We start from the raw sequence: 24,133 nt of genomic DNA, 5'->3' as shown, positions 1-24,133 counted from the left end.
ATAAGTTTGATTGATTGATTAAAAATGGAATGTAATCGTGAGTTGTTGTAAAGTATTATAGTTCATATACCAGATAGTATATTTCAAGAATTGGTTTGAATTGAGAATCTTGTTAAATCAAGAATCTATTCCGAATCGAATCGTCACACCAAGAATCAAAATAGTGATAGTGTTTACTTACCTGTCTCCTCTGTCCTCATTTGTTCATATGTGCATAAATGTGTGTGTGTGATGTGGGTCATTGACTTAATGTTGTTAAGTCTGTTAAGCACTTTGTGTTGCATTTCTTTTATGTATGAAAAGTTAAAAAAAACTAACGTTTGATTGATTGATTAAAAATAGAATGTAATTGTGAGTAGTTGTAAGGTATTATAGTTCATATACCAGATAGTATATTTCAAGAATTGGTTTGAATTGAGAATCGTGTTAAATCAAGAATCTATTCCGAATCGAATTGTCACGCCAAGAATCAAAATAGTGATAGTGTTTACTTACCTGTCTCCTCTGTCCTCATTTGTTCATATGTGCATAAATGTGTGTGTGTGATGTGGGTCATTGGGTTAATGTTTTTAAGTCTGTTAAGCACTTTGCGTTGCATTTTTTTAATGTTTAAAAAGTAAAAACAAAACAAAGATTGATTGATTAAAAATGGAATGTAATTGTGAGTTGTTGTAAAGTTGTAAGGTATTATAGTTCATATACCAGATAGTATATTTCAAGAATCGGTTTGAATTGAGAATCGTGTTAAATCAAGAATCTATTCCGAATTGAATCGTCATGCCAAGAATCAAAATAGTGATAGTGTTTACTCACCTGTCTCCTCTGTCCTCATTTGTTCATATGTGCATAAATGTGTTTGTGCGATGTCGGTCATTGGGTTAAAGTCTGTTAAGCACTTTGCGTTGCATTTTTTTAATGTATGAAAAGTTAAAAACACAAAGTTTGATTGATTGATTAATTAGTGAAGTGAATTATATTTATATAGAATGTTTAAAAATAGAATGTAATTGTCAGTTGTTGTAAGGTATTATAGTTCATATACCAGATAATATATTTCAAGAATCGGTTTGAATAGAAAATCGTGTTGAATCAAGAATCGATTTCGAATCGAATCGTCACACCAAGAATCAAAATAGTGATAGTGTTTACTCACCTGTCTCCTCTGTCCTCATTTGTTCATATGTGCATAAATGTGTGTGTGCGATATAGGTCATTGGGTTGATGTTTTTAAGTCTGTTAAGAACTTTGCGTTACATTTTTTTAATGTATAAAAAGTGGGAAAAAAAATAAGTTTGATTGATTGATTAAAAATGGAATGTAATCGTGAGTTGTTGTAAAGTATTATAGTTCATATACCAGATAGTATATTTCAAGAATTGGTTTGAATTGAGAATCTTGTTAAATCAAGAATCTATTCCGAATCGAATCGTCACACCAAGAATCAAAATAGTGATAGTGTTTACTTACCTGTCTCCTCTGTCCTCATTTGTTCATATGTGCATAAATGTGTGTGTGTGATGTGGGTCATTGGCTTGATGTTTTTAAGTCTGTTAAGCACTTTGCGTTGCATTTTTTTATGTATGAAAAGTTAAAAACAGAAAGTTTGATTGATTGATTAAAAATAGAATGTAATTGTGAGTAGTTGTAAGGTATTATAGTTCATATACCAGATAGTATAGTTCAAGAATCGGTTTTAATTGATAATCGTGTTAAATCAAGACTATATTCCGAATCGTCACGCCAAGAATCAAAATAGTGATAGTGTTGACACACATGTTCCCTCCGTCCTCATTTGTTCATATATGCATAAATGTGTGTGTGCGATGTCGGTCATTGGGTTAAAGTCTGTTAAGCACTTTGCGTTGCATTTTTTTAATGTAGGAAAACTTAAAAACACAAAGTTTGATTGATTGATTAATTAGTGAAGTGAATTATATTTATATAGAATGTTTAAAAATAGAATGTAATTGTCAGTTGTTGTAAGATGTTATAGTTCATATACCAGTTAATATATTTCAAGAATAGGTTTGAATTGAAAATCGTGTTGAATCAAGAATCGATTCTGAATCGAATCGTCACGCCAAGAATCAAAATAGTGATAGTGTTTACTCACCTGTCTCCTCTGTCCTCATTTGTTCATATGTGCATAAATGTGTGTGTGATGTGGGTCATTGGGTTGATGTTTTTAAGTCTGTTAAGCACTTTTCTTTGCATTTTTTTTATGTCGGAAAAGTTAAAAGAACAATAAAGTTTGATTGATTGATTAAAAATAGAATGTAATTGTGAGTAGTTTTAAGGTATTATAGTTCATATACCAGATAGTATATTTCAAGAATCGGTTTGAATTGAGAATCGTGTTGAATCAAGAATCTATTCCGAAATTGGTGCAGTTCAACTAAATGTGTTGCTTTTCTGACATGGACTTGTTTCTTCAGCATTGTCCACACCTTTAAGTCAGGACGTTGGGAAGGCCATTCTAAAACCTTCATTCTAGCCTGATTTAACCAATCCTTTACCACTTTTGGGGTCATTGTCCTGTTGGAACACCCAACTGCGCCCAAGACCCAACCTCTGGGCTGATGATTTTAGCTTGTCCTGAAGAATTTGGAGGTAATCCTCCTTTTTCATTGTCCCATTTAAAGCAGCAGTTCCATTGGCAGAAAAACAGGCCCAGAGCATAATACTACCACCACCATGCTTGACGGTAGGGATAGTGTTCCTGGGATTAAAGGCCTCACCTTTTCTCCTCCAAACATATTGCTGGGTATTGTGGCCAAACAGCTCCATTTTTGTTTCATCTGACATCACATGGACAAAGATAAGACCTTCTGGAGGAAAGTTCTGTGGTCAGATGAAACAAAAATTGGCCACAATACCCAGCAATATGTTTGGAGGAGAAAAGGTGAGGCCTTTACCCAGGAACACTATGCCTACCATCAAGCATGGTGGTGGTAGTATTACGTTTACAAGTGTATGTCAACTTTTGACCACGACTAAGTACGCATTGTCCAAACACGGAAATGGCGCCTCTATCTGAAGTTGTGCGCTCTGGCTACAGGGAACACAAAGAATTGCTATTGTGACATCTAGTGGACACATTTAGAACAGCAGTTTCTTTCATTCCAAAAATGTCAACCCATTTTTGTACTTACTAATCTCATCTTGCAGACCGGAACAGGTTTGATCCTGATGAACATTATCACAACATTTACTCAGAAAGTATAAACAACGACAAATGAAGATAGAATACTATTAACCGCAACATGTAGGCGTAACAAAAACATAATGATTTGGACATTTTCTACATTTTTAAAAGAAGAAAACGATCTATTTTTATGTTATAACGCCAAGGTCTTACCAGTTCCATGCTGGCCCCTCAGTGTCGTACGTCTGACTCTCCGGACTAAGTTGAGTTGTGTTCCCTGCATCCTGAGCCCGGATGGCATTCCCCGGCTCGCCAGAGTGAACATGCTGCACTTTCCAGGCATGTTGTGCAAATAGAATGTGACAGATCGTTCACAGTCCACCCCATCTCAGCGCATCCAAAATGCTGGAACGAGAGTTGTGGATTGAGCGATATCACCGCTGTCACCGCCATTCCGTATACGTGCTGGGCCTGCCGCACCCATAAGGCTGAGTTGATGTCTTTCAATGGCTGCGTTTGGAGACTGCAGACCACGGATCAAAACCCAGTCTGGCAGCGCTGTCTTCAGCACAGCGGTGGGGTTTCTCTCCGGTCGGCACGGATGTCTACGCCGAGGGAACTCACAGTATCATGAACAGGCCACACAGGCGCCCTTGAAATCTGTTTTGTTTTTTTTACAAAATTCACTTTCTCTTGGTTGCTTTGTTGGGTCTGCTCTTGTCTCTGGCCATGCTTTGATTGACTCAGATAGATTCAGATAGGTCTTTATTGTCATTGCACAAGTACAACGAAACATTGTTTTCAGCACAAACCCGTTCAAGATTAGACAAACAAACAGTGTACAGGGTTACAGAACAGGAACGCTGATGGGTCGCCATTTTAAGGCGCCCCGTAAAAGATGGGAAAAAGGTAAAACGCTGGGGAAGAAGATGAGTAAAAAAATACAATCTAGACTGGGCTCCTAAGGGGATCTAGTCTGGAGTGGGGAAACAAAACCTCCATGCAATGCACACATAAACACGTTACATTCAATCACGACAAACTCTCAACAGAGAGGGCAAGGGAGTTGGGGCCCTGGAGGTCGACTGCTGCTATGAAGCGCTGCCGGCCGACTATCACCCCGAAGGGGAAACAAGCGGTGGTGAAGGCTCGGGGTGGGGTGTGTATGTGCCCAATTGTCTTGGGTGTGATGATGTAATGTTCATAGACTGAGGCCGATCTGCAAAAGTTGGACTCCAGGTGTCGTTGAGGAAGGGAGGGAGGTCAAAAGCGTCCGTCCATGAACAGGCCACACAGGGCGCCCTTGAAATCAGTTTATTTTTTAATTTTTTTTACAAAATTCACTTTCTCTTGGTTGCTTTGTTGGGTCTGCTCCTGTCTCTGGCCATGCTTTGATTTAATTGATTGAAACTTTTATTAGTAGATTGCACAGTACAGTACATATTCCGTACAATTGACCACTAAATGGTAGTACCCGAATAAGTTTTTCAACTTGTTTACAAAATCCACTTTCTCTTGGTTGCTTTGTTGGGTCTGCTCCTGTCTCTGGCCATGCTTTAATTGAATTGATTGAAACTTTTATTAGTAGATTGCACAGTACAGTACATATTCCGTACAATTGACCACTAAATGGTAACACCCGAATACGTTTTTCAACTTGTTTACAAAATTCACTTTCTCTTGGTTGCTTTGTTGGGCCTGCTCCTGTCTCTGGCCATGCTTTGATTGATTGATTGAAACTTTTATTAGTAGATTGCACAGTACAGTACATATTCCGTACAATTGACCACTCAATGGTAGTACCCGAATAAGTTTTTCAACTTGTTTACAAAATCCACTTTCTCTTGGTTGCTTTGTTGGGTCTGCTCCTGTCTCTGGCCATGCTTTGATTGATTGTTTGAAACTTGTATTAGTAGACAGTACAGTACATATTCCGTACAATTGACCACTTAAATGGTAACACCCGAATAAGTTTTTCAACTCATTTAAGTCGGGGTACACGTTAATCAATTCACCCCAGCAGACGATGGCGTGGAACACCGCAGAGGCCACCACAGTGTATATGTTTTTTGTTGTTTGTTGTTGTTGTTGTTGTTTTTACTATTGTAGCTGTATGTAGAAATGGCTGGTTGCATCAGCTCTGCTCTTTTAATGTCGTTAATGTCCTTTGAATTATTTCATGTTTCCCTCTTACAACACATGTTTATGTGTGCAATGGCTATGAGGTTTTTTTATCTCTTGGCTTCAGTCTGGGCGCCCTCTCCAGGGGCCCAGGCTTAGACTGAATATACATATGTATTTTTTTATTTATTATTCTCACCCCTGTGATGTTTGTCTGCTCTTGAATGGGATTGTGCGGAAAATCTTCATTTCCCTTTTGGGGATTAATACAGTTTTTCTGATTCTCATTATTTCTGATTTCCTGTTTCCTGGTTCCTGTTTCCCCTGCATGTGCACTTACCAGTTGCACCATTTGTTTTTTTTTTTTACATTAAAGTTGTCATGATCTGTGGTCTGGATCATGTTTTTGTTATTTTCTGTTAGTTTTAAGACTCCATAGTTCCTGTTTTTGTACATCCTTGTTTGTTTTAGTTTCCATGGCGACTGATTAGTTTCACCTGCCTCATGTGTTCGGGACACGCACCTACTCTAATTAAGAGACTATTATTTAAGCCTGTCTTTGCCATTTAGTCGTCCTGGCGTCATTGCTCTTTTCATGCCACAGTTTCATGTTTGTTTCTTGCTATGCCATAGCTTATGCTAGTTGTTTACTTTAACTCCAAGTGCGATCAGCCTTGTTTTCCGTTTTTTTGTACCTTTTTGAGAGGAGATAATTAAATATGTTGCTACCTTAACGCCTTGTCCGGAATAGTCCAATTGCTTCCCGGGAGAACAAACCTCGCAGTAAGCCCCCCCCCCCCCCCCCGTTATGACAAAAGTCATGTTTTCCTGCGCTGTGCCTGCCATCTCTAGATCTTGGGGGGTTCAAGACCCTGACAGAATCATGGAGCCCTGACTGGAGGGCGAGGCAGGCATAAATAGCAGCATTTTCTTTTTTACGAAATTCACTTTTAATGTTTTTTCTTGCAAAAATCCTGACTTATTTTACACAGATCTTTTTTTTTTTGCATCAGTTCATGAAATGTCTGGTTAATAAATGCAAAAAAAAATCCCTTTTTTTTGACCGCTTTTTGTCATGACGTGGATCTTTACGCAGCTTACTGCGAGGATTGTTTTCCCGGGATGCAAACGGGCTTGACCGGACAAGGCTTGCAGGTAAAAACATGATTTAATCTTGACTATAAAAAGGGGTACAAACAAAAAGCGCTCAAGGCCAAGGCACAACTTAGCGTATGATACCAAAAACTAACACAAAGGCAGAAACTATGGACATGAAACAAAACTTACTTGGCAGAGCATGAATCAACTATGGCATGGACAGAGCAAACACAGAGTAATGTCGCCAGGACGACTAACTGAAAAAACAGGTGCGTGAGTCCAAACAAATGAGGCAGGTGAAACTAATGAGTCGCCATGGTGACAAAACAAACAAGGAAGCGCAAACAGGAACTAATGGAGTCGTCATGGAAACTAAAACAAACAAGGGTGCACAATAACAGGAACTATGGAGTCCAAAACTAGCAGAAAATAACAAAACATAATCCAGACCACAGAACATGACACTTTTGCTCAAGTCGAAACAGAAATGTTACCAGTACATTAGGGAAGGGATTCTTATGGCCCCATTTTGAGGAAAGGGGGCGCGTTGATCACTTTGCAATGCAGTCTGCTGAAAACGACGGAAAGCGCCAATCTAGGTAACGGCTCGTGTCGGAAAACGCCCCGTAGTGAAAACACCTACAAGTCGCAAATGTACTTTTTAGACATTTTACTTTGCGAAAAATGTAAAAAAAAAAAAAAAAGCCAGTCGCAACACAAAAGCATCTGTCTCGTCCGTCCTTGTTGATGTTGATTTCTTTTGTTTTCCCTTTCAAAATCCACAAAGTAACTGAGCCGCAATGAGGGTCTGGCTTCTAAACCCAAATCCGGGCATTGAGAAAATCAATGGGCACATTATAGCTGATAGTTCACACCATCTTTCTTTCTTTTCTGTGTGCCGTCTGCTCAGAGGGGGTCCCATTATCTCTCTGCTGTGTTGACATGAGGACCGGCCATTGTGGTCAGCGCCGATAAGAGATAATATGCGGGCAGAGTAATAGATGGATTATACACTCCAGAAATCACAGGACTTTCCTTGCTATCTCTGGCATTCGCTCTTCCGTGCCTCCCTATTGAATTTGGCATGGCTGTGTGTATTTGTGTTTTCTAAACATCTACTTATTTTGTGTCACGCATTATAGATTGACTGCATGATTATAATCTGAGTAATAATCACGGTTTCACGATTATCACAATTTCTACGCATCGATTCCATGATTGTTTCCTGTAACCTGTTATCCTGGTTCTGTCATGATCCGTGGTCTGGATCATGTTTTTTGTTATTTTCTGTTTAGTTCCTGTTTGCGCTCCCTTGTTTGTTTTAGTTTCGATGACGACTGATTAATTTCACCTGTCTCGTGTGTTCGGATCACGCACCTGCTCCAATCAGAGACTATTATTTAAGCCTGTTTTGCCAGTTAGTCGTCCTGGCGACGTTGCTCTGTTTTGACTTTTCTTGCCATAGTTCATGCTGTTCGATTCATGCCGTGTCCAGTAAGTCTTTTTGTTTCATGTCCATAGTTCTTGCTATTTGTTTCAAGCCACAGTTTAGTGAGTCTTCTCATGTTTTTAGTTTCATGTTTCATGTCCATAGTTTATGCTAAGTCTTAGCTTTCGTTTCCTGCGTTAAGCTAGCCTTCGCCTTGAGCGCTTTTTGTAGTACTTTGAGTTTGAATAATTCAATAATGTTCCTACCTTCAAGCCTTGTCCAGTACAGTCCGATTGCATCCCGGGAGAACAATCCTCGCAGTAAGCTGCGAAAAACCTCTCGTCTTGACAGGTTCCTGGTTCCTGTTGGCTGTTTCCTGTTTCCTGTTTTCCAATTCCTACGCATCAATTAATTTTGCAACAATCACATTCTGTAGCTATTTTGATGAGTTATTTATTATTAAATAACAGTACATACAGAAGTGTGAGCACTAGAACTGGGTGTAGTACGCCCAAACGGGGCCAAGTATTTTCAGTTTTTTATATCTGTACTTGTCTTAATCCTTTTGTATGTGTTTTACACTTTTATCAACTTTGTTTTTAATTAAAAGCCTAACCAGGGACTAGGTTTGCAAATTAGCCTGTGGCTAGAAGTCTTATGTACTTGTGAGTACCTGTGGGTAGCAATGTTTAATTGTACCGTCCCTGTCAAATAAATACATAAATAAATAAAATAATATAAACAAGAAGTATTATTAATAATATGTTACCTAATAGACCAGAGATAATAATGGATTTGATTTGTCAGGCTTGTTACTGACAGTTTGGCTATGTTTTGGGTTTTCCTCTTTGTGTGTTTATTTCCTGTCAACGCTCTTATTTTGGTTTCATTTCCTGCATGTCTCCCTGAGTGCTCGTTTTCCTCACCTGTCCTTGATTGGCAGCCTGGCACACCTGGTTGCACTTGCCAATCAGGTTGCTATTTATGCCTGCCTCGCCCTCCAGTCAGGGCTCCATGATTATATCCCGTATCCTGTTGTTGTCCCGTTTCAAAAAAGCTGGCATGAGTAGCAAAAAAGGAAGTTGAGGAATGCTCATCAAAGACTTATTCGGAACATCCCACAGGTGAACAGGCTAATTGGGAACAGGTGGGTGCCATGATTGGGTATAAAAGCAGCTTCCATGAAATGCTCAGTCGTTCACAAACAAGGACGGGGCGAGGGTCACCACTTTGTCAACAAATACCTGAGCAAATTGTTTAAGAACAACATTTATCAACCAGCTATTGCAAGGAATTTAGGGATTTCACCAACTACGCTACGTAATATCATCAAAAGGTTGAGAGAAATCACTGCACGCAACATTGAATGCCCGTGACTTTTGATCCCTCAGGCGGTACTGCGTCAAAAAAACGACATCAGTGTGTAAAGGATATCACCACATGGGCTCGGGAACACTTCAGAAAACCACTGTCAGTAACTGCAGTCGGTCGCTACATCTGTAAGTGCAAGTTAAAACTCTACTATGCAAAGCCACAGCCATTTATCAACAACACCCTCCCGCCGAAAGCCAGGGGCTGTGATAAAGACGGGCGGCAGAAAAAGGAATGATTAAATGCTTTGTTTTGGGTGCGCTCTCCGTGTGCCCAAACAGTCGCACCACAAAAAGCAATAAAGAGCGGGCGGCCCGGCTGAAAGCTGAAAACTGACTGAAGCTCTGTCAATATTACAAATTAGGAAAACCGCGAGACGCAACAAAAAACGCGAGGCACCAGATTGACTGGGAAAATAACCCGTGGGAGACCCGAGGGCAGACTACTCTCAAATTGAAAACAAGAGTAAACAGAGTTCTGGACAAGGGCAGAACACTACAAAAAGTCCAAATATTAGGTTTCACTTTCCAGTCATGAAAGTACACAAGTCACAGGTGGGGTGGGGGGGGGGGGTGTTCGACTTTATTGTCACGAGATGTTACGCTACAGTTTATTATCTCTGTTGCTGAGTTGCAGCTTTATTTCTATACAATATTTACTTGTAAACAATCATGTATGTACACAGTAGGGATGATACTCGAAACCGGTTTTCCCGGTTGTTCGATAAGAAAAGAACCGAGTCCTCGGACTCGCATCCCTTTTTGAGAACCGGTACCCGTTATCGAGACCACTATAGTAAAGAAAAAGAGTTGGTTCTTTATTCGAATCCCTCGGAACGAATCCCGTCCCGTGACGGGACGTCACGTAGCTCAGTCATTAGGCGCAGAGAGGGAAAGCATGAAAAACAATGGACCGCGCTCCAAGGTGTAATAAAGTTCAAAACAAAAGGTATAATCCAATGAATAACTTTACTTAGAGATTTGAGCAGGGTACAAACTCATGAAGAACACTTTTACCACCAACCGGAAACATAGCAACCAGGCTAGCAACGCACCTCCTTTACGGCAGCTGTCGCAACCGCAGCACATAGTACATATATATGACATCTCCCTTTTTTAACTTTTGTTTTTCTTTCCTTGTAAACAAAACAAAATCACACTGTATATGTGTTGTCTGTCTAATTATAAATAATGCAGACGAGGCGTGTTGGCTGAGTTCTTGACGTTTACTTTCACAGCGTGCTCATAATCTCATTCTCAGCTGCCGGTGACGACATGCAACAACACTTTTCGGGGCTACCGCTCATGCTCGTCACTCCCGTTGCATGCTGGGTAGTGTAGTTGTTATTTTCCCTAGCTCATAACATCACATCTTTTCCCCTATAAAGAAAGATTTTAACTGAATAAAGTGTATTTCTTTTTTTAGCTTTAACTTTTCATTTTTTAGCATTGTAACCACATTTGCAAACAACTTTTATCTTCATAGAATTTTCTTTCAATAAGGAAATAAAGTGCAAAAATGTCAAAGCATCATAGCAAACAGTTATGTTCCAATAGCAGCAGAAGTGCACTTTTTGGAGAGCTGTATTATTTTCAGTTTTGTGCCCAAGGGACTGATTTTATTTAACACTATATTATTATTTATACACTTATAGTGATCAAAGAGACAGCTTGTTTTTGTGTTACTGTATATATTTGTTTTTCTGAAAAATCCCACTTAAATCCCACTTTGGGTTACAACAGTCAATATTTTATTTTTTTTTTTAATTTTTTTAGGGGGGTTGCAGTCAATATTTATTTATTTATTAGATTTTATTTTTTTCTTATACAATAAAAGTGAGCTTTTGTTAAACCAAATATTGTGTTTTTTTTTTCCATATACAACCACCTATCTGGACTCCATAAGAGAATCGATAAGGAATCGGTTCGATAAGAGGATTCGATAATAGGCTCAAACTCGATAATTTCTTATCAAACATCATCCCTAGTACACAGTAGTGTTGTTCCCAAAGCAATATTTTGGTAGCGGTACTAAAATTATTTCGATACTTTTCGGTACTTTTCTAAATAAAGGGGACCACAAAAAATTTCATTATTGTCTTTATGGTAACAAAAAATGTTAGTGTACATGAAACATGTGTTTATTATTGTCATTTAGTCCTTAAATAAAATAGTGGACTTGTATTTTAGTAGTAAGTAAACAAACAAAGACTCCTAATTAGTCTGCAGTAACATATTGTGTCATTTATGCACCTATTATTTTGTACACATTATGAGGGACAAACTGTAAAAATTGGATTATTAATCCACTAGTTCATTTGCTATTAATATCTGCTTATTTTCTGTTTTAACATGTTCTATCTACACTTCTGTTCAAATGTAATAATCACTTATTCTTCTCTTCTTTCATACTTGACATTAGCTTTGGATGATACCACACATTTGGTTATCGATCCGATATTGAGTAGTTACAGGATCATACATTGGTCATATTCAAAGTCCTCATGTGTCCAGGGACGTATTTACTGACTTTATGAACGGAGAATATTGCACGTCTCGTTCCTGGCACCTCTTCTCACCATCCAAACCTAATTAAGACCCAATGTGTTTGTATTTGCAAAGATAAAAATCCATGGTGGATTCCTTGTGTTATGTTTTATTTCGATACTTTTCGATACTTTTCTAAATAAAGGGCACCACAAAAAATGTCATTATTGTCTTTATTTGAACAAAAAATGTTAGTGTACATGAAACATATGTTTATTATTGTCATTTAGTCCTTTAATAAAATAGTGAACTTGTCTTTTAGTAGTAAGTAAACAAACAAAGACTCCTAATTAACATATTGTGTCATTTATACACCTATTATTTTGTACACATTATGAGGGACAAACTGTAAAAATTCATTATTCATCCACTTGTTTATTTACTGTTAATATCTGCTTATTTTCTCTTTTAACATGTTCTATCTACACTTCTGTTCAAATGTAATAATCACTTATTCTTCTCTTCTTTCATACTTGACATTAGTTTTGGATGATACCACACATTTAGGTATGGATGTGATACCAAGTAGTTACAGGATCATACATTGGTCATATTCAAAGTCCTCATGTGTCCAGGGATGTATTTACTGACTTTATATACAGAGAATATTGCACGTCTCGTTCCTGGCACCTCTTCTCACCATCCAAACCTAATTAAGACCCAATGTGTGTGTATTTGCAAAGATAAAAATCCATGGTGGATTCCTTGTGTTAGGTTTTATTTCGGTACTTTTCTAAATAAAGGGGACCACAAAAAATTGCATTATTGTCTTTATTGTAACAAAAAAATGTTAGTGTACATGAAACATATGTTTATTATTGTCATTTAGTCCTTAAATAAAATAGTGAACTTCAATCAATCAATCAATCAATGTTTATTTATATAGCCCTAAATCACAAGTGTCTCAAAGGGCTGTACAAGCCACAACGACATCCTCGGTACAGAGCCCACATACGGGCAAGGAAAAACTCACCCCAGTGGGACGTCGGTGAATGACTATGAGAAACCTTGGAGAGGACCGCATATGTGGGTAACCCCCCCCCTCTAGGGGAGACCGAAAGCAACGGATGTCGAGTGGGTCTGACATAACATTGTGAAAGTCCAGTCCACAGTGGATCCAACACATCAGCGGGAGTCCAGTCCACAGCGGGGCCAACAGGAAACCATCCCGAGCGGAGACGGGTCAGCAGCGCAGAGATGTCCCCAACCGATGCACAGGCTAGTGGTCCACCCGGGGTCCCGACTCTGGACAGCCAGCACTTCATCCATGGCCACCGGACCTATGCAACTCCCCCTCGCAAGGGACAGGGGAGAAGAGGAGAGAAGAAAAGAAACGGCAGATCAACTGGTCTAAAAAAGGGGGGGTCTATTTAAAGGCTAGATTATACAAATGAGTTTTAAGATGGGACTTAAATGCTTCTACTGAGGTAGCATCTCTAACTGTTACCGGGAGGGCATTCCAGAGTACTGGAGCCCGAATAGAAAACGCTCTATAGCCCGCAGACTTTTTTTTGGCTCTGGGAATCACTAATAAGCCGGAGTTCTTTGAACGCAGATTTCTTGTCGGGACATATGGTACAATACAATCGGCGAGATAGGCTGGAGCTAAACCGTGTAATATTTTATACGTAAGTAGTAAAACCTTAAAGTCGCATCTTAAGTGCACAGGAAGCCAGTGCAACTGAGCCAGTATAGGCGTAATATGATCAAACTTTCTTGTTTTTGTCAAAAGCCTTGCAGCCGCATTTTGTACCAACTGTAATCTTTTAATGCTAGACATAGGGAGGCCCGAAAATAATACGTTACAGTAATCGAGACGAGACGTAACGAACGCATGAATAATGATCTCAGCGTCGCTAGTGGACAAGATGGAACGAATTTTAGCGATATTACGGAGATGAAAGAAGGCCGTTTTAGTAACACTCTTAATGTGTGACTCAAACGAGAGAGTTGGGTGGAAGATAATACCCAGATTCTTTACCGAGTCTCCTTGTTTAATTGTTTGGTTGTCAAATGTTAAGGTGGTATTATTAAATAGATGTTGGTGTCTAGCAGGACCGATAATCAGCATTTCCGTTTTCTTAGCGTTGAGTTGCAAAAAGTTAGCGGACATCCATTGTTTAATTTCATTAAGACACGCCTCCAGCTGACTACAGTCCGGCGTGTTGGTCAGCTTTAGGGGCATGTAGAGTTGAGTGTCATCAGCATAACAGTGAAAGCTAACACCGTACTTGCGTATGATGTCACCCAGCGGCAGCATGTAAATACTAAAGAGTGCAGGGCCAAGAACCGAACCCTGGGGAACTCCGCACGTTACCTTGACATAGTCCGAGGTCACATTGTTATGGGAGACGCACTGCATCCTGTCAGTAAGATAAGAGTTAAACCAAGACAAGGCTAAGTCTGACATACCAATACGTGTTTTGATACGCTCTAATAAAATATTATGATCGACGGTATCGAAAGCGGCGCTAAGATCAAGAAGCAGCAACATAGATGACGCATCAGAATCCATCGTTAGCAATAGATCATTAGTCATTTTTGCGAGGGCTGTCTCCGTAGAGTGATTTGCCCTGAAACCGGATTGAAAAGGTTCACAGAGATTGTTAGTCACTAGGTGTTCATTTAGCTGCTGTGCAACAGTTTTTTCGAGAATTTTGGAAATAAACGGAAGGTGGGAGACCGGTCGGTAGTTTACCATGAGGTCAGGATCGAGGTTAGGTCTTTTGAGCAGAGGATGAATAACCGCTTTTTTGAATGCTAGGGGAACAGTGCCGGAGGAAAGTGATAAGTTTATAATATTTAACACTGATGGACCTAATAATACAAACAGTTCCTTGATAAGTTTCCCAGGAAGTGGGTCAAGTAAACATGTTGTTTGTTTTATCCCACTTACACGCTGTAATAATTCCTCTGTTATTTCATCAAAAATAGAGAGACTTTGTCTTTTAGTACTAAGTAAACAATGTTTTTGTGCAAAATTACACTATGAACGGGAAAAAAAATTAAAAACATTACTGTATTTGAAATTTTCTAATAAAGTAGTCAAACAAAAATGTCAAAATAACACTATGAACTAGTGTTGTCCCGATACAAATATTTAGGTACCGGTACCAAAATGTATTTCGATACTTTTCGGTATTTTCGATACTTTTTTATGAATAAAGGGGACCACAAAAAATGTCATTATTGTCTTTATTGTAACACAAAAATGTTAGTGTACATGAAACATGTTTATTATTGTCATTTAGTCCTTAAATAAAATAGTGAACTTGTCTTTTAGTAGTAAGTAAACAATGTTTTTGTGCAAAATAACACTATGAACGGAAAAAAAAATTAAAAACATTACTGTATTTGAAATTTTCTAATAAAGTAGTCAAACAAAAATGTCAAAATAACACTATGAACTAGTGTTGTCCCGATACAAATATTTAGGTACCGGTACCAAAATGTATTTCGATACTTTTCGGTATTTTCGATACTTTTTTATGAATAAAGGGGACCACAAAAAATTGCATTATTGTCTTTATTGTAACACAAAAATGTTAGTGTACATGAAACATATGTTTATTATTGTCATTTAGTCCTTAAATAAAATAGTGAACTTGTCTTTTAGTAGTAAGTAAACAAACAAAGACTCCTAATTAGTCTGCAGTAACATATTGTGTCATTTATACACCTATTATTTTGTACACATTATGAGGGACAAACTGTAAAAATTGGATTATTAATCCACTTGTTCATTTACTGTTAATATCTGCTTATTTTCTGTTTTAACATGTTCTATCTACACTTCTGTTCAAATGTAATAATCACTTATTCTTCTCTTCTTTTATACTTGACATTAGTTTTGGATGATACCACACATTTGGTTATCGATCCGATATTGAGTAGTTACAGGATCATACATTGGTCATATTCAAAGTCCTCATGTGTCCAGGGACATATTTACTGACTTTATAAACGGAGAATATTGCACGTCTCGTTCCTGGCACCTCTTCTCACCATCCAAACCTAATTAAGACCCAATGTGTGTGTATTTGCAAAGATAAAAATCCATGGTGGATTCCTTGTGTTATGTTTTATTTCGATACTTTTCATTACTTTTCTAAATAAAGGGGACCACAAAAAATTGCATTATTGTCTTTATTGTAACAAAAAAATGTTAGTGTACATGAAACATACGTTTATTATTGTCATTTAGTCCTTCAATAAAATAGTGAACTTGTCTTTTAGTAGTAAGTAAACAAACAAAGACTCCTAATTAGTCTGCAGTAACATATTGTGTCATTTATACACCTATTATTTTGTACACATTATGAAGGACAAACTGTAAAAATGTATTATTCATCCACTTGTTCATTTACTGTTAATATCTGCTTATTTTCTGTTTCAACATGTTCTATCTACACTTCTGTTCAAATGTAATAATCACTTATTCTTCTCTTCTTTGATACTTGACATTAGCTTTGGATGATACCACACATTTGGTTATCGATCCGATATTGAGTAGTTACAGGATCATACATTGGTCATATTCAAAGTCCTCATGTGTCCAGGGACGTATTTACTGACTTTATAAACGGAGAATATTGCACGTCTCGTTCCTGGCACCTCTTCTCACCATCCAAACCTAATTAAGACCCAATGTGTGTGTATTTGCAAAGATAAAAATCCATGGTGGATTCCTTGTGTTAGGTTTTATTTCGGTACTTTTCTAAATAAAGGGGACCACAAAAAATTGCATTATTGTCTTTATTGTAACAAAAAATTTTTAGTGTACATGAATCATATGTTTATTATTGTCATTTAGTCCTTAAATAAAATAGTGAACTTGTCTTTTAGTAGTAAGTAAACAATGTTTTTGTGCAAAATAACACTATGAATGGAAAAAAAAATTAAAAACATTACTGTATTTGAAATTTTCTAATAAAGTAGTCAAACAAAAATGTCAAAATAACACTATGAACTAGTGTTGTCCCGATACAAATATTTAGGTACCGGTACCAAAATGTATTTCGATACTTTTCGGTATTTTCGATACTTTTTTATGAATAAATGGGACCACAAAAAATGTCATTATTGTCTTTATTGTAACACAAAAATGTTAGTGTACATGAAACATATGTTTATTATTGTCATTTAGTCCTTCAATAAAATAGTGAACTTGTCTTTTAGTAGTAAGTAAACAAACAAAGACTCCTAATTAGTCTGCAGTAACATATTGTGTCATTTATACACCTATTATTTTGTACACATTATGAGGGACAAACTGTAAAAATTGGGTTATTAATCCACTTGTTTATTTACTGTTAATATCTGCTTATTTTCTGTTTTAACATGTTCTATCTACACTTCTGTTCAAATGTAATAATCACTTATTCTTCTCTTCTTTGATACTTGACATTAGTTTTGGATGATACCACACATTTAGGTATGGATCATGTCGATACCAAGTAGTTACAGGATCATACATTGGTCATATTCAAAGTCCTCATGTGTCCAGGGACGTATTTACTGATTTTATATACGGAGAATATTGCACGTCTCGTTCCTGGCACCTCTTCTCACCATCCAAACCTAATTAAGACCCAATGTGTTTGTATTTGCAAAGATAAAAATCCATGGTGGATTCCTTGTGTTAGGTTTTATTTCGATACTTTTCATTACTTTTCTAAATAAAGGGGACCACAAAAAATTGCATTATTGTCTTTATTGTAACAAAAAAATGTTAGTGTACATGAAACATATGTTTATTATTGTCATTTAGTCCTTAAATAAAATAGTGAACTTGTCTTTTAGTAGTAAGTAAACAAACAAAGACTCCTAATTAGTATGCAGTAACATATTGTGTCATTTATACACCTATTATTTTGTACACATTATGAAGGACAAACTGTAAAAATGTATTATTCATCCACTTGTTTATTTACTGTTAATATCTGCTTATTTTCTGTTTCAACATGTTCTATCTACACTTCAGACAAATCATATAGTTGATGTAGATGATCTATATCCACTGTACACATTTACTTTAGAAAAGAGAAGTGTTGGATACTTCCCTTGTTGCCTTATATGTATTTTACTTTATTAAATGTTTGGGTAGACTTTTACTCAACAAAACCAGTTTTCTTTTAAGTAATATAGACATTTTTCATAGATGTTTGAATATGTTCTGGAGGAATGTAGTTCATCATAGAACTGGCATCCAATGTTATTAAAAAAAAAGTAAAGATTTCCAGAATCGTTTTGAATCGAGAATTCTGAATGGAATCGTTATCTCGAAGAATCGAAGTACTAGCGGGTACACATACACACATTGCGATACACACACACACACGTTAGTACACAGACACGTGAATGTGATTACAAATGCATGGATTGAGATGATCAAAAAATAATGCTAAAATTACATTTCCATTTAAAAAAAAAAACCCCAAAAAACCCTCCCTTCTCTTGTTGCAAGTCTGGTGGTTTCTGTGTCATAACATGTGTAACATGTGTATAGTTGTTTTCCTGGCCTCTGAGTGAGCCCCATAGGAGCTTAGTCTGGTATCAACATTTTTATTTTATTTTTTTTCGTAATCAGAAGAAGACGGTGGGCAGGGACCTAAGGAGTTGGTCAGCATACACAAGTTGTCGACATAAACGGGACCGACTTAATCAAGTTCCACTGTGTATTGTTATTGTTCGCATTTCAAAAAGCACCGACATGTCGTGTCTGTCACTTGTTAGCTGAATTGTGAACGATTTTGTAAATGTTTATTTACATGCCTTAATGGTTCCCAAACCGTGTCTGTAACACGGCAGTAAAACGGCTGATCAGACAAAACAGAAGTCATCGTCATGGATGTTTTGGTGAATTTACCGAATAATTTGTGAAACTGAAACAATAGAAAAAGAATGCCATTGTCAGTTAATAATACTAACACAGACACTCGTAAACGTGTTAGCATATTAGCTCATGCTAACGACGCTCGCGCCGTTACATTACGATAGCGCGTACAAACATGCATGAAAACACTCCTACGGACGTCACACCTGGGACGGTTTAGGAAGTAAGAATAGTTTTGGTTATATTGTAAAACTTACAAACGTTGCTTGGAGTGGTGAAGGAAGAATCCGTACGAGTGGAAAAACGCTATGGACGGCTAGAATAATAATAATAATAATACATTTTATTTGTAAAAAGCACTTTACATTGAGTAAACAACCTCCAAGTGCTAGAGTGTATTAAAAAAAATAAAACGATTAAAAATTTAAAAAATACAAAGATTTTAAAAAATAAATAAAAATAAAAACTAGAACAGCCAAATAGCTACAACTAGTATGCATATATCTAAAAAAAAAGTTTTTTTTAAAAAGAAGGGTTTTTAAGCCTTTTTTAAAAGCATCCACAGTCTGTGGTGCCCTCAGGTGGTCAGGGAGAGCGTTCCACAGGCTAGAAGGCAGAACGGCACTTCTACTTCCGGTTGAAAGCACTAAACGGAAGGTATACGCGAACCCGTCCAAAAGATGGCGTCATAGCACGATCAATATCACCTTTTCAGTGTATTTGCTTGTTCTTTTGTTGTTGTTTTTTTATAACTATTTGCACTATGGCCGTCGACATGAACGGGACCGACTTAATCAAGTTCCACTGTACTGTAATTGTTATTTCAAAAAGCTCTGACATGTCGTGTCTGTCACTTGTTAGCTGAGTTGTGAACTGCTCTGGACAGTAAATAGATGTTATATTTATTTGATGGAATATGGCGTATTGCTTTATTTTTTACTGTGCATTGTAAAAAAAAGACCATAAAAGTGTGTGTTTTGTTCGTTTTCTGTGCTGTTGGTTCTAACCTTTTATGTGCTTTCTGTCGTTTATCTTTTGCAGTTCGGCAGAGGAGAAATTCCGCTGGAGCAACCAAGGTAGTAAATCCCTCCGCTAAAATCCCATCATAAATTCAATCTGCCGCGCCATTGTTTGGCTTCTTCCCGCTGACTATGCATAATACAGCGTGCTCTTGCATTGTACTGATTCCACTCAGGACGGGAGACGCCATGGCAGCCGCAGAAAATACTGGAAATAACACAACAGATTCTTATTTTCTTGCTCTGAAGAGAGAGAGCGTCGTTCCTTACAAAATCATCCTGTGGTGGATACTTGAGAAATTATCTTTCCAACCCAGAGGGTGCATGCCGTGTTCAACCCAGTATTGATTGATTCCAGTGCTATGTTCAGCCCAGTATCGATTTATTCCAGTGCCATGTTCAACCCAGTCTTGATTGATTCCAATGCCATGTTCAACCCAGTATAGATTGATTCCATTGCCATGTTCAGCCCAGTCTTGATTGATTCCAGTGCCATGTTCAACCCAGTCTTGATTGATTCCAGTGCCATGTTCAACCCAGTCTTGATTGATGCCAGTGCCATGTTCATCCAGGTCTTGATTGATTCCAGTGCCATGTTCAACCCAGTCTTGATTGATTCCAGTGCCATGTTCAACCCAGTCTTGATTGATTCCAGTGCCATGTTCAGCCCAGTCTTGATTGATTCCAGTGCCATGTTCAGCCCAGTCTTGATTGATTCCAGTGCCATGTTCAACCCAGTCTTGATTGATGCCAGTGCCATGTTCATCCAGGTCTTGATTGATTCCAGTGCCATGTTCAACCCAGTCTTGATTGATTCCAGTGCCATGTTCAGCCCAGTCTTGATTGATTCCAGTGCCATGTTCAGCCCAGTCTTGATTGATTCCAGTGCCATGTTCAGCCCAGTCTTGATTGATTCCAGTGCCATGTTCAACCCAGTCTTGATTGATGCCAGTGCCATGTTCAGCCCAGTCTTGATTGATTCCAGTACCATATTGAACCCAGTATTGATTGATTCCAGTGCCATGTTCAGCCCAGTCTTGATTGATTCCAGTGCCATGTTCAGCCCAGTCTTGATTGATTCCAGTGCCATGTTCAGCCCAGTCTTGATTGATTCCAGTACCATATTGAACCCAGTATTGATTGATTCCAGTGCCATGTTCAGCCCAGTCTTGATTGATTCCAGTGCCATGTTCAGCTCAGTCTTGATTGATTCCAGTGCCATGTTCAACCCAGTATTGATTGATTCCAGTACCATATTGAACCCAGTATTGATTGATTCCAGTGCCATGTTCATCCCAGTCTTGATTGATTCCAGTGCCATGTTCAACACAGTCTTGATTGATTCCAGTGCCATGTTCAGCCCAGTATTGATTGATTCCAGTACCATGTTGAACCCAGTATTGATTGATTCCAGTGCCATGTTCAGCCCAGTCTTGATTGATTCCAGTGCCATGTTCAACCCAGTCTTGATTGATTCCAATGCCATGTTCAGCCCAGTATTGATTGATTCCAGTGCCATGTTCAGCCCAGTCTTGATTGATTCCAGTGCCATGTTCAACCCAGTATTGATTGATTCCATTGCTATGTTCAACCCAGTATTGATTGATTGATTCCAGTGCCATGTTCAACCCAGTATTGATTGATTCCAGTGCCATGTTCAACCCAGTATTGATTGATTCCAGTGCCATGTTCAGCCCAGTATTGATTGATTCCAGTGCCAAGTTCAACACAGTATTGATTGATTCCAGTGCCATGTTCAGCCCAGTCTTGATTGATTGCAGTGCCATGTTCAACCCAGTATTGATTGATTCCAGTACCATGTTCAACCCAGTATTGATTGATCCTAGTGCCATGTTCAACCCAGTATTGATTGATTCCAGTGCCATGTTCAACCCAGTATTGATTGATTGATTCCAGTGCCATGTTCAACCCAGTATTGATTGATTCCATTGCTATGTTCAACCCAGTATTGATTGATTGATTCCAGTGCCATGTTCAACCCAGTATTGATTGATTGATTCCAGTGCTTCAGCAATAACTTTAGTTATTACACGGAATGTGGCAAAAAAAAATAGCCGGATAAACTCCTCCTGAACTGTTAAGTACCCATCGTGTCTGGATCGGTTTAAAAAGAGTTTCGATGTGATATTAAGAGTAAATCTGGCATGTCATCTCTGTACAATAGCATCAATAAAACTCTCCTGGTAATCCGCTCGCTAAGACCTTTTCTATTACCTTTTGTCTCTCTTAGTAAGAAATTAATGTTGCTCTCATCTGCCGGGATTTGTGTTTCCGGTAGCCGAGGCGGTGCTCATGAACGCTAGATGAATTGTTGCAGGGGGCGACTAATTACATTCCTCCAATCACTGAGCTGCTAAGATTGACATAGCATGTGCTAAATAGTGTGTGCAAACGCTAATATTAGTGGGTCGTGTTGCGTGTGATCTACTAAGACCGTCTGCTTCTTTTAGGAGGGATTTTTGTTTTGCTCTAAACCCGGCTTAAATGATGACAGCTGACTAGAATTGGCATTTAAACTCTTAATTCTACAAAGCAGAAGTACTAAGGGTGCTAAATATTTAAAAAATAAAATAAATGTCTCCGAATGAATCGCGATTTTTAAGCCATTCAAAAAAATCAAAAATCGATTTTTTTTTTTTTTTTTTTTTTTCCAATCTGTCCTGTCCAGCCACTCAGACGAATCATATAGTAGATGTAGATGATCTATATCCACTGTACACATTTACTTTAAAAAAGAGAAGTGTTGGATACTTCTCTTGTTGTCTTATTTGTATTTGACTTTATTAAATGTTTGAGTAGAATTTTATTAGACTAAACCAGTTTTGTTTTAAATAATATAGAAATGTATCACAGCTGTTTATCTACTTTATGAAGGAATGTAGTTCATCATGGCATCCGATGTTATTTAAAAAGTATTGATTTTGAATCGAGAATCGTTTTGAATCGATTCTTAATCGAGTCGTGTGGTGCCCAAAGATTCACAGAGTTCTTAAGTAGAAACTAGTTGTGTACGGTATACCGGTACTAATAAATTAAATTGAATAAAAAACGCTAATATACTGCCGTCTAATGTACTATCGTCATTACGTTACGATAGCGTGTACAAATATGCATGAAAACACTCCTACAGACATCACACATGAGACGGTTTAGTAAGTAGGAATTGTTTTAGTTATATTGTAAAACTTACAAACGTTGCTTGGAGTGATGACGGAGTAATTTATATAAGTAGAAAACGCTATGGATGATTTAAGACGGAACGGCACTTCTACTTCCGGTTGAACCCGTCCAAAAGATGGCGTCATAGCACGATCAATATCACCTTTTTAGTGTATTTGCTTGTTCTTTTGTTGTTGTTGTTTTCAACTAGTTGCATTATGGCCATAAATTAGCTGCCGTTTCAAAGTGAAGGAAAATAGTAGTCTGGAATTTAGGCTACTTTGGTGTGCTCTGTTTATCTTTACGAATATTTGGGAGTTGTGTATTCAAACTGGTTTTTTGACATTGCATGATCATTTCACCCTGGACAAAAATGTATTTTAATGGTGAAAGGACCATTCATACCCATATTGTGGACTTTTAACGGGGCCAAATAAACAATGCAAACTGTGGCCTTACTGCTTACCAGGGGGAAAACTGGGGATGGTTTCTCCTGGTTTCCTACATCCTGAACATGTTCCCCCATTATGAGGTGATCCAGAAACGACAATTATTATATTTTCTGTCATTTGTTTGTGTGTCTGCAGATGGACAGAAGGACATCGAGGACGAGCTGACAACAGGCCTGGAGTTGGTGGACTCCTGTATCAGATCACTGCAGGAGTCTGGCATCCTGGACTCACAGGACACGACCACAGGAGATCGTAAGGGGCAGTTTTCTTACAAATAGCATTCGTGAAAAGTCTACATAGACTTGTAAAGAACATCATGTCATGGCTGTCTGGAGTTTACAATCATTCTTATTTTTTTGTGATGTAGTGATTGGAGCACATACTTGTTGGTCACAAAAAACATTCATGAAGTTTGCTTCTTTTATGAATTTATTATGGCTCTACTGAAAATGTGAGGGTCAAAAGTATACATACAGCAATGTTAATATTTGCTTACATGTCCCTTGGCAAGTTGACCTGCAATAAGGCGCTTTTGGTAGCCATCCACAAGCTTCTGCTTGACCACTTGACCACTAAATTGCTGCAGTTCAGCTAAATGTGTTGCTTTTCTGACATGGACTTGTTTCTTCAGCATTGTCCACACCTGTAAGTCAGGACTTTGGGAAGGCCATTCTAGAACCTTTATTCCAGCCTGATTTAGCCATTCCTTTACCACTTTTGGGGTCATTGTCCTGTTGGAACACCCAACTGCGCCCAAGACCCAACCTCCGGGCTGATGATTTTAGCTTGTCCTGAACAATTTGGAGCTAATCCTCCTTTTTCATTGTTGCTGGGTATTGTGGCCAAACAGCTCCATTTTTGTTTCATCAAATCTGGATTTTTTGTAAGTGTCAAAAAAATCAGGATTTTTTTTGTCAAAAAGTTGGAAGTTTTTCTT

General features: G+C 38.0%; 1 protein-coding gene across 1 annotated transcript in view; it reads left to right on the top strand.

The window, feature by feature from the left end:
- Window positions 1–24,133, top strand: part of ctnnd2b (catenin (cadherin-associated protein), delta 2b) — a 287,545-nt gene that overhangs the window by 95,612 nt on the left and 167,800 nt on the right. Inside the window, 2 exon segments of the mRNA XM_062070403.1 lie at window positions 19,587–19,621; window positions 23,332–23,448. Coding sequence (XP_061926387.1) covers window positions 19,587–19,621; window positions 23,332–23,448 — 152 coding nt within the window.

This window comes from Entelurus aequoreus, linkage group LG14, assembly GCF_033978785.1.
Source record: "Entelurus aequoreus isolate RoL-2023_Sb linkage group LG14, RoL_Eaeq_v1.1, whole genome shotgun sequence".
In the NCBI taxonomy this organism is placed as follows: domain Eukaryota; kingdom Metazoa; phylum Chordata; class Actinopteri; order Syngnathiformes; family Syngnathidae; genus Entelurus; species Entelurus aequoreus.
This window is presented reverse-complemented; position numbering and strand designations above follow the sequence as displayed.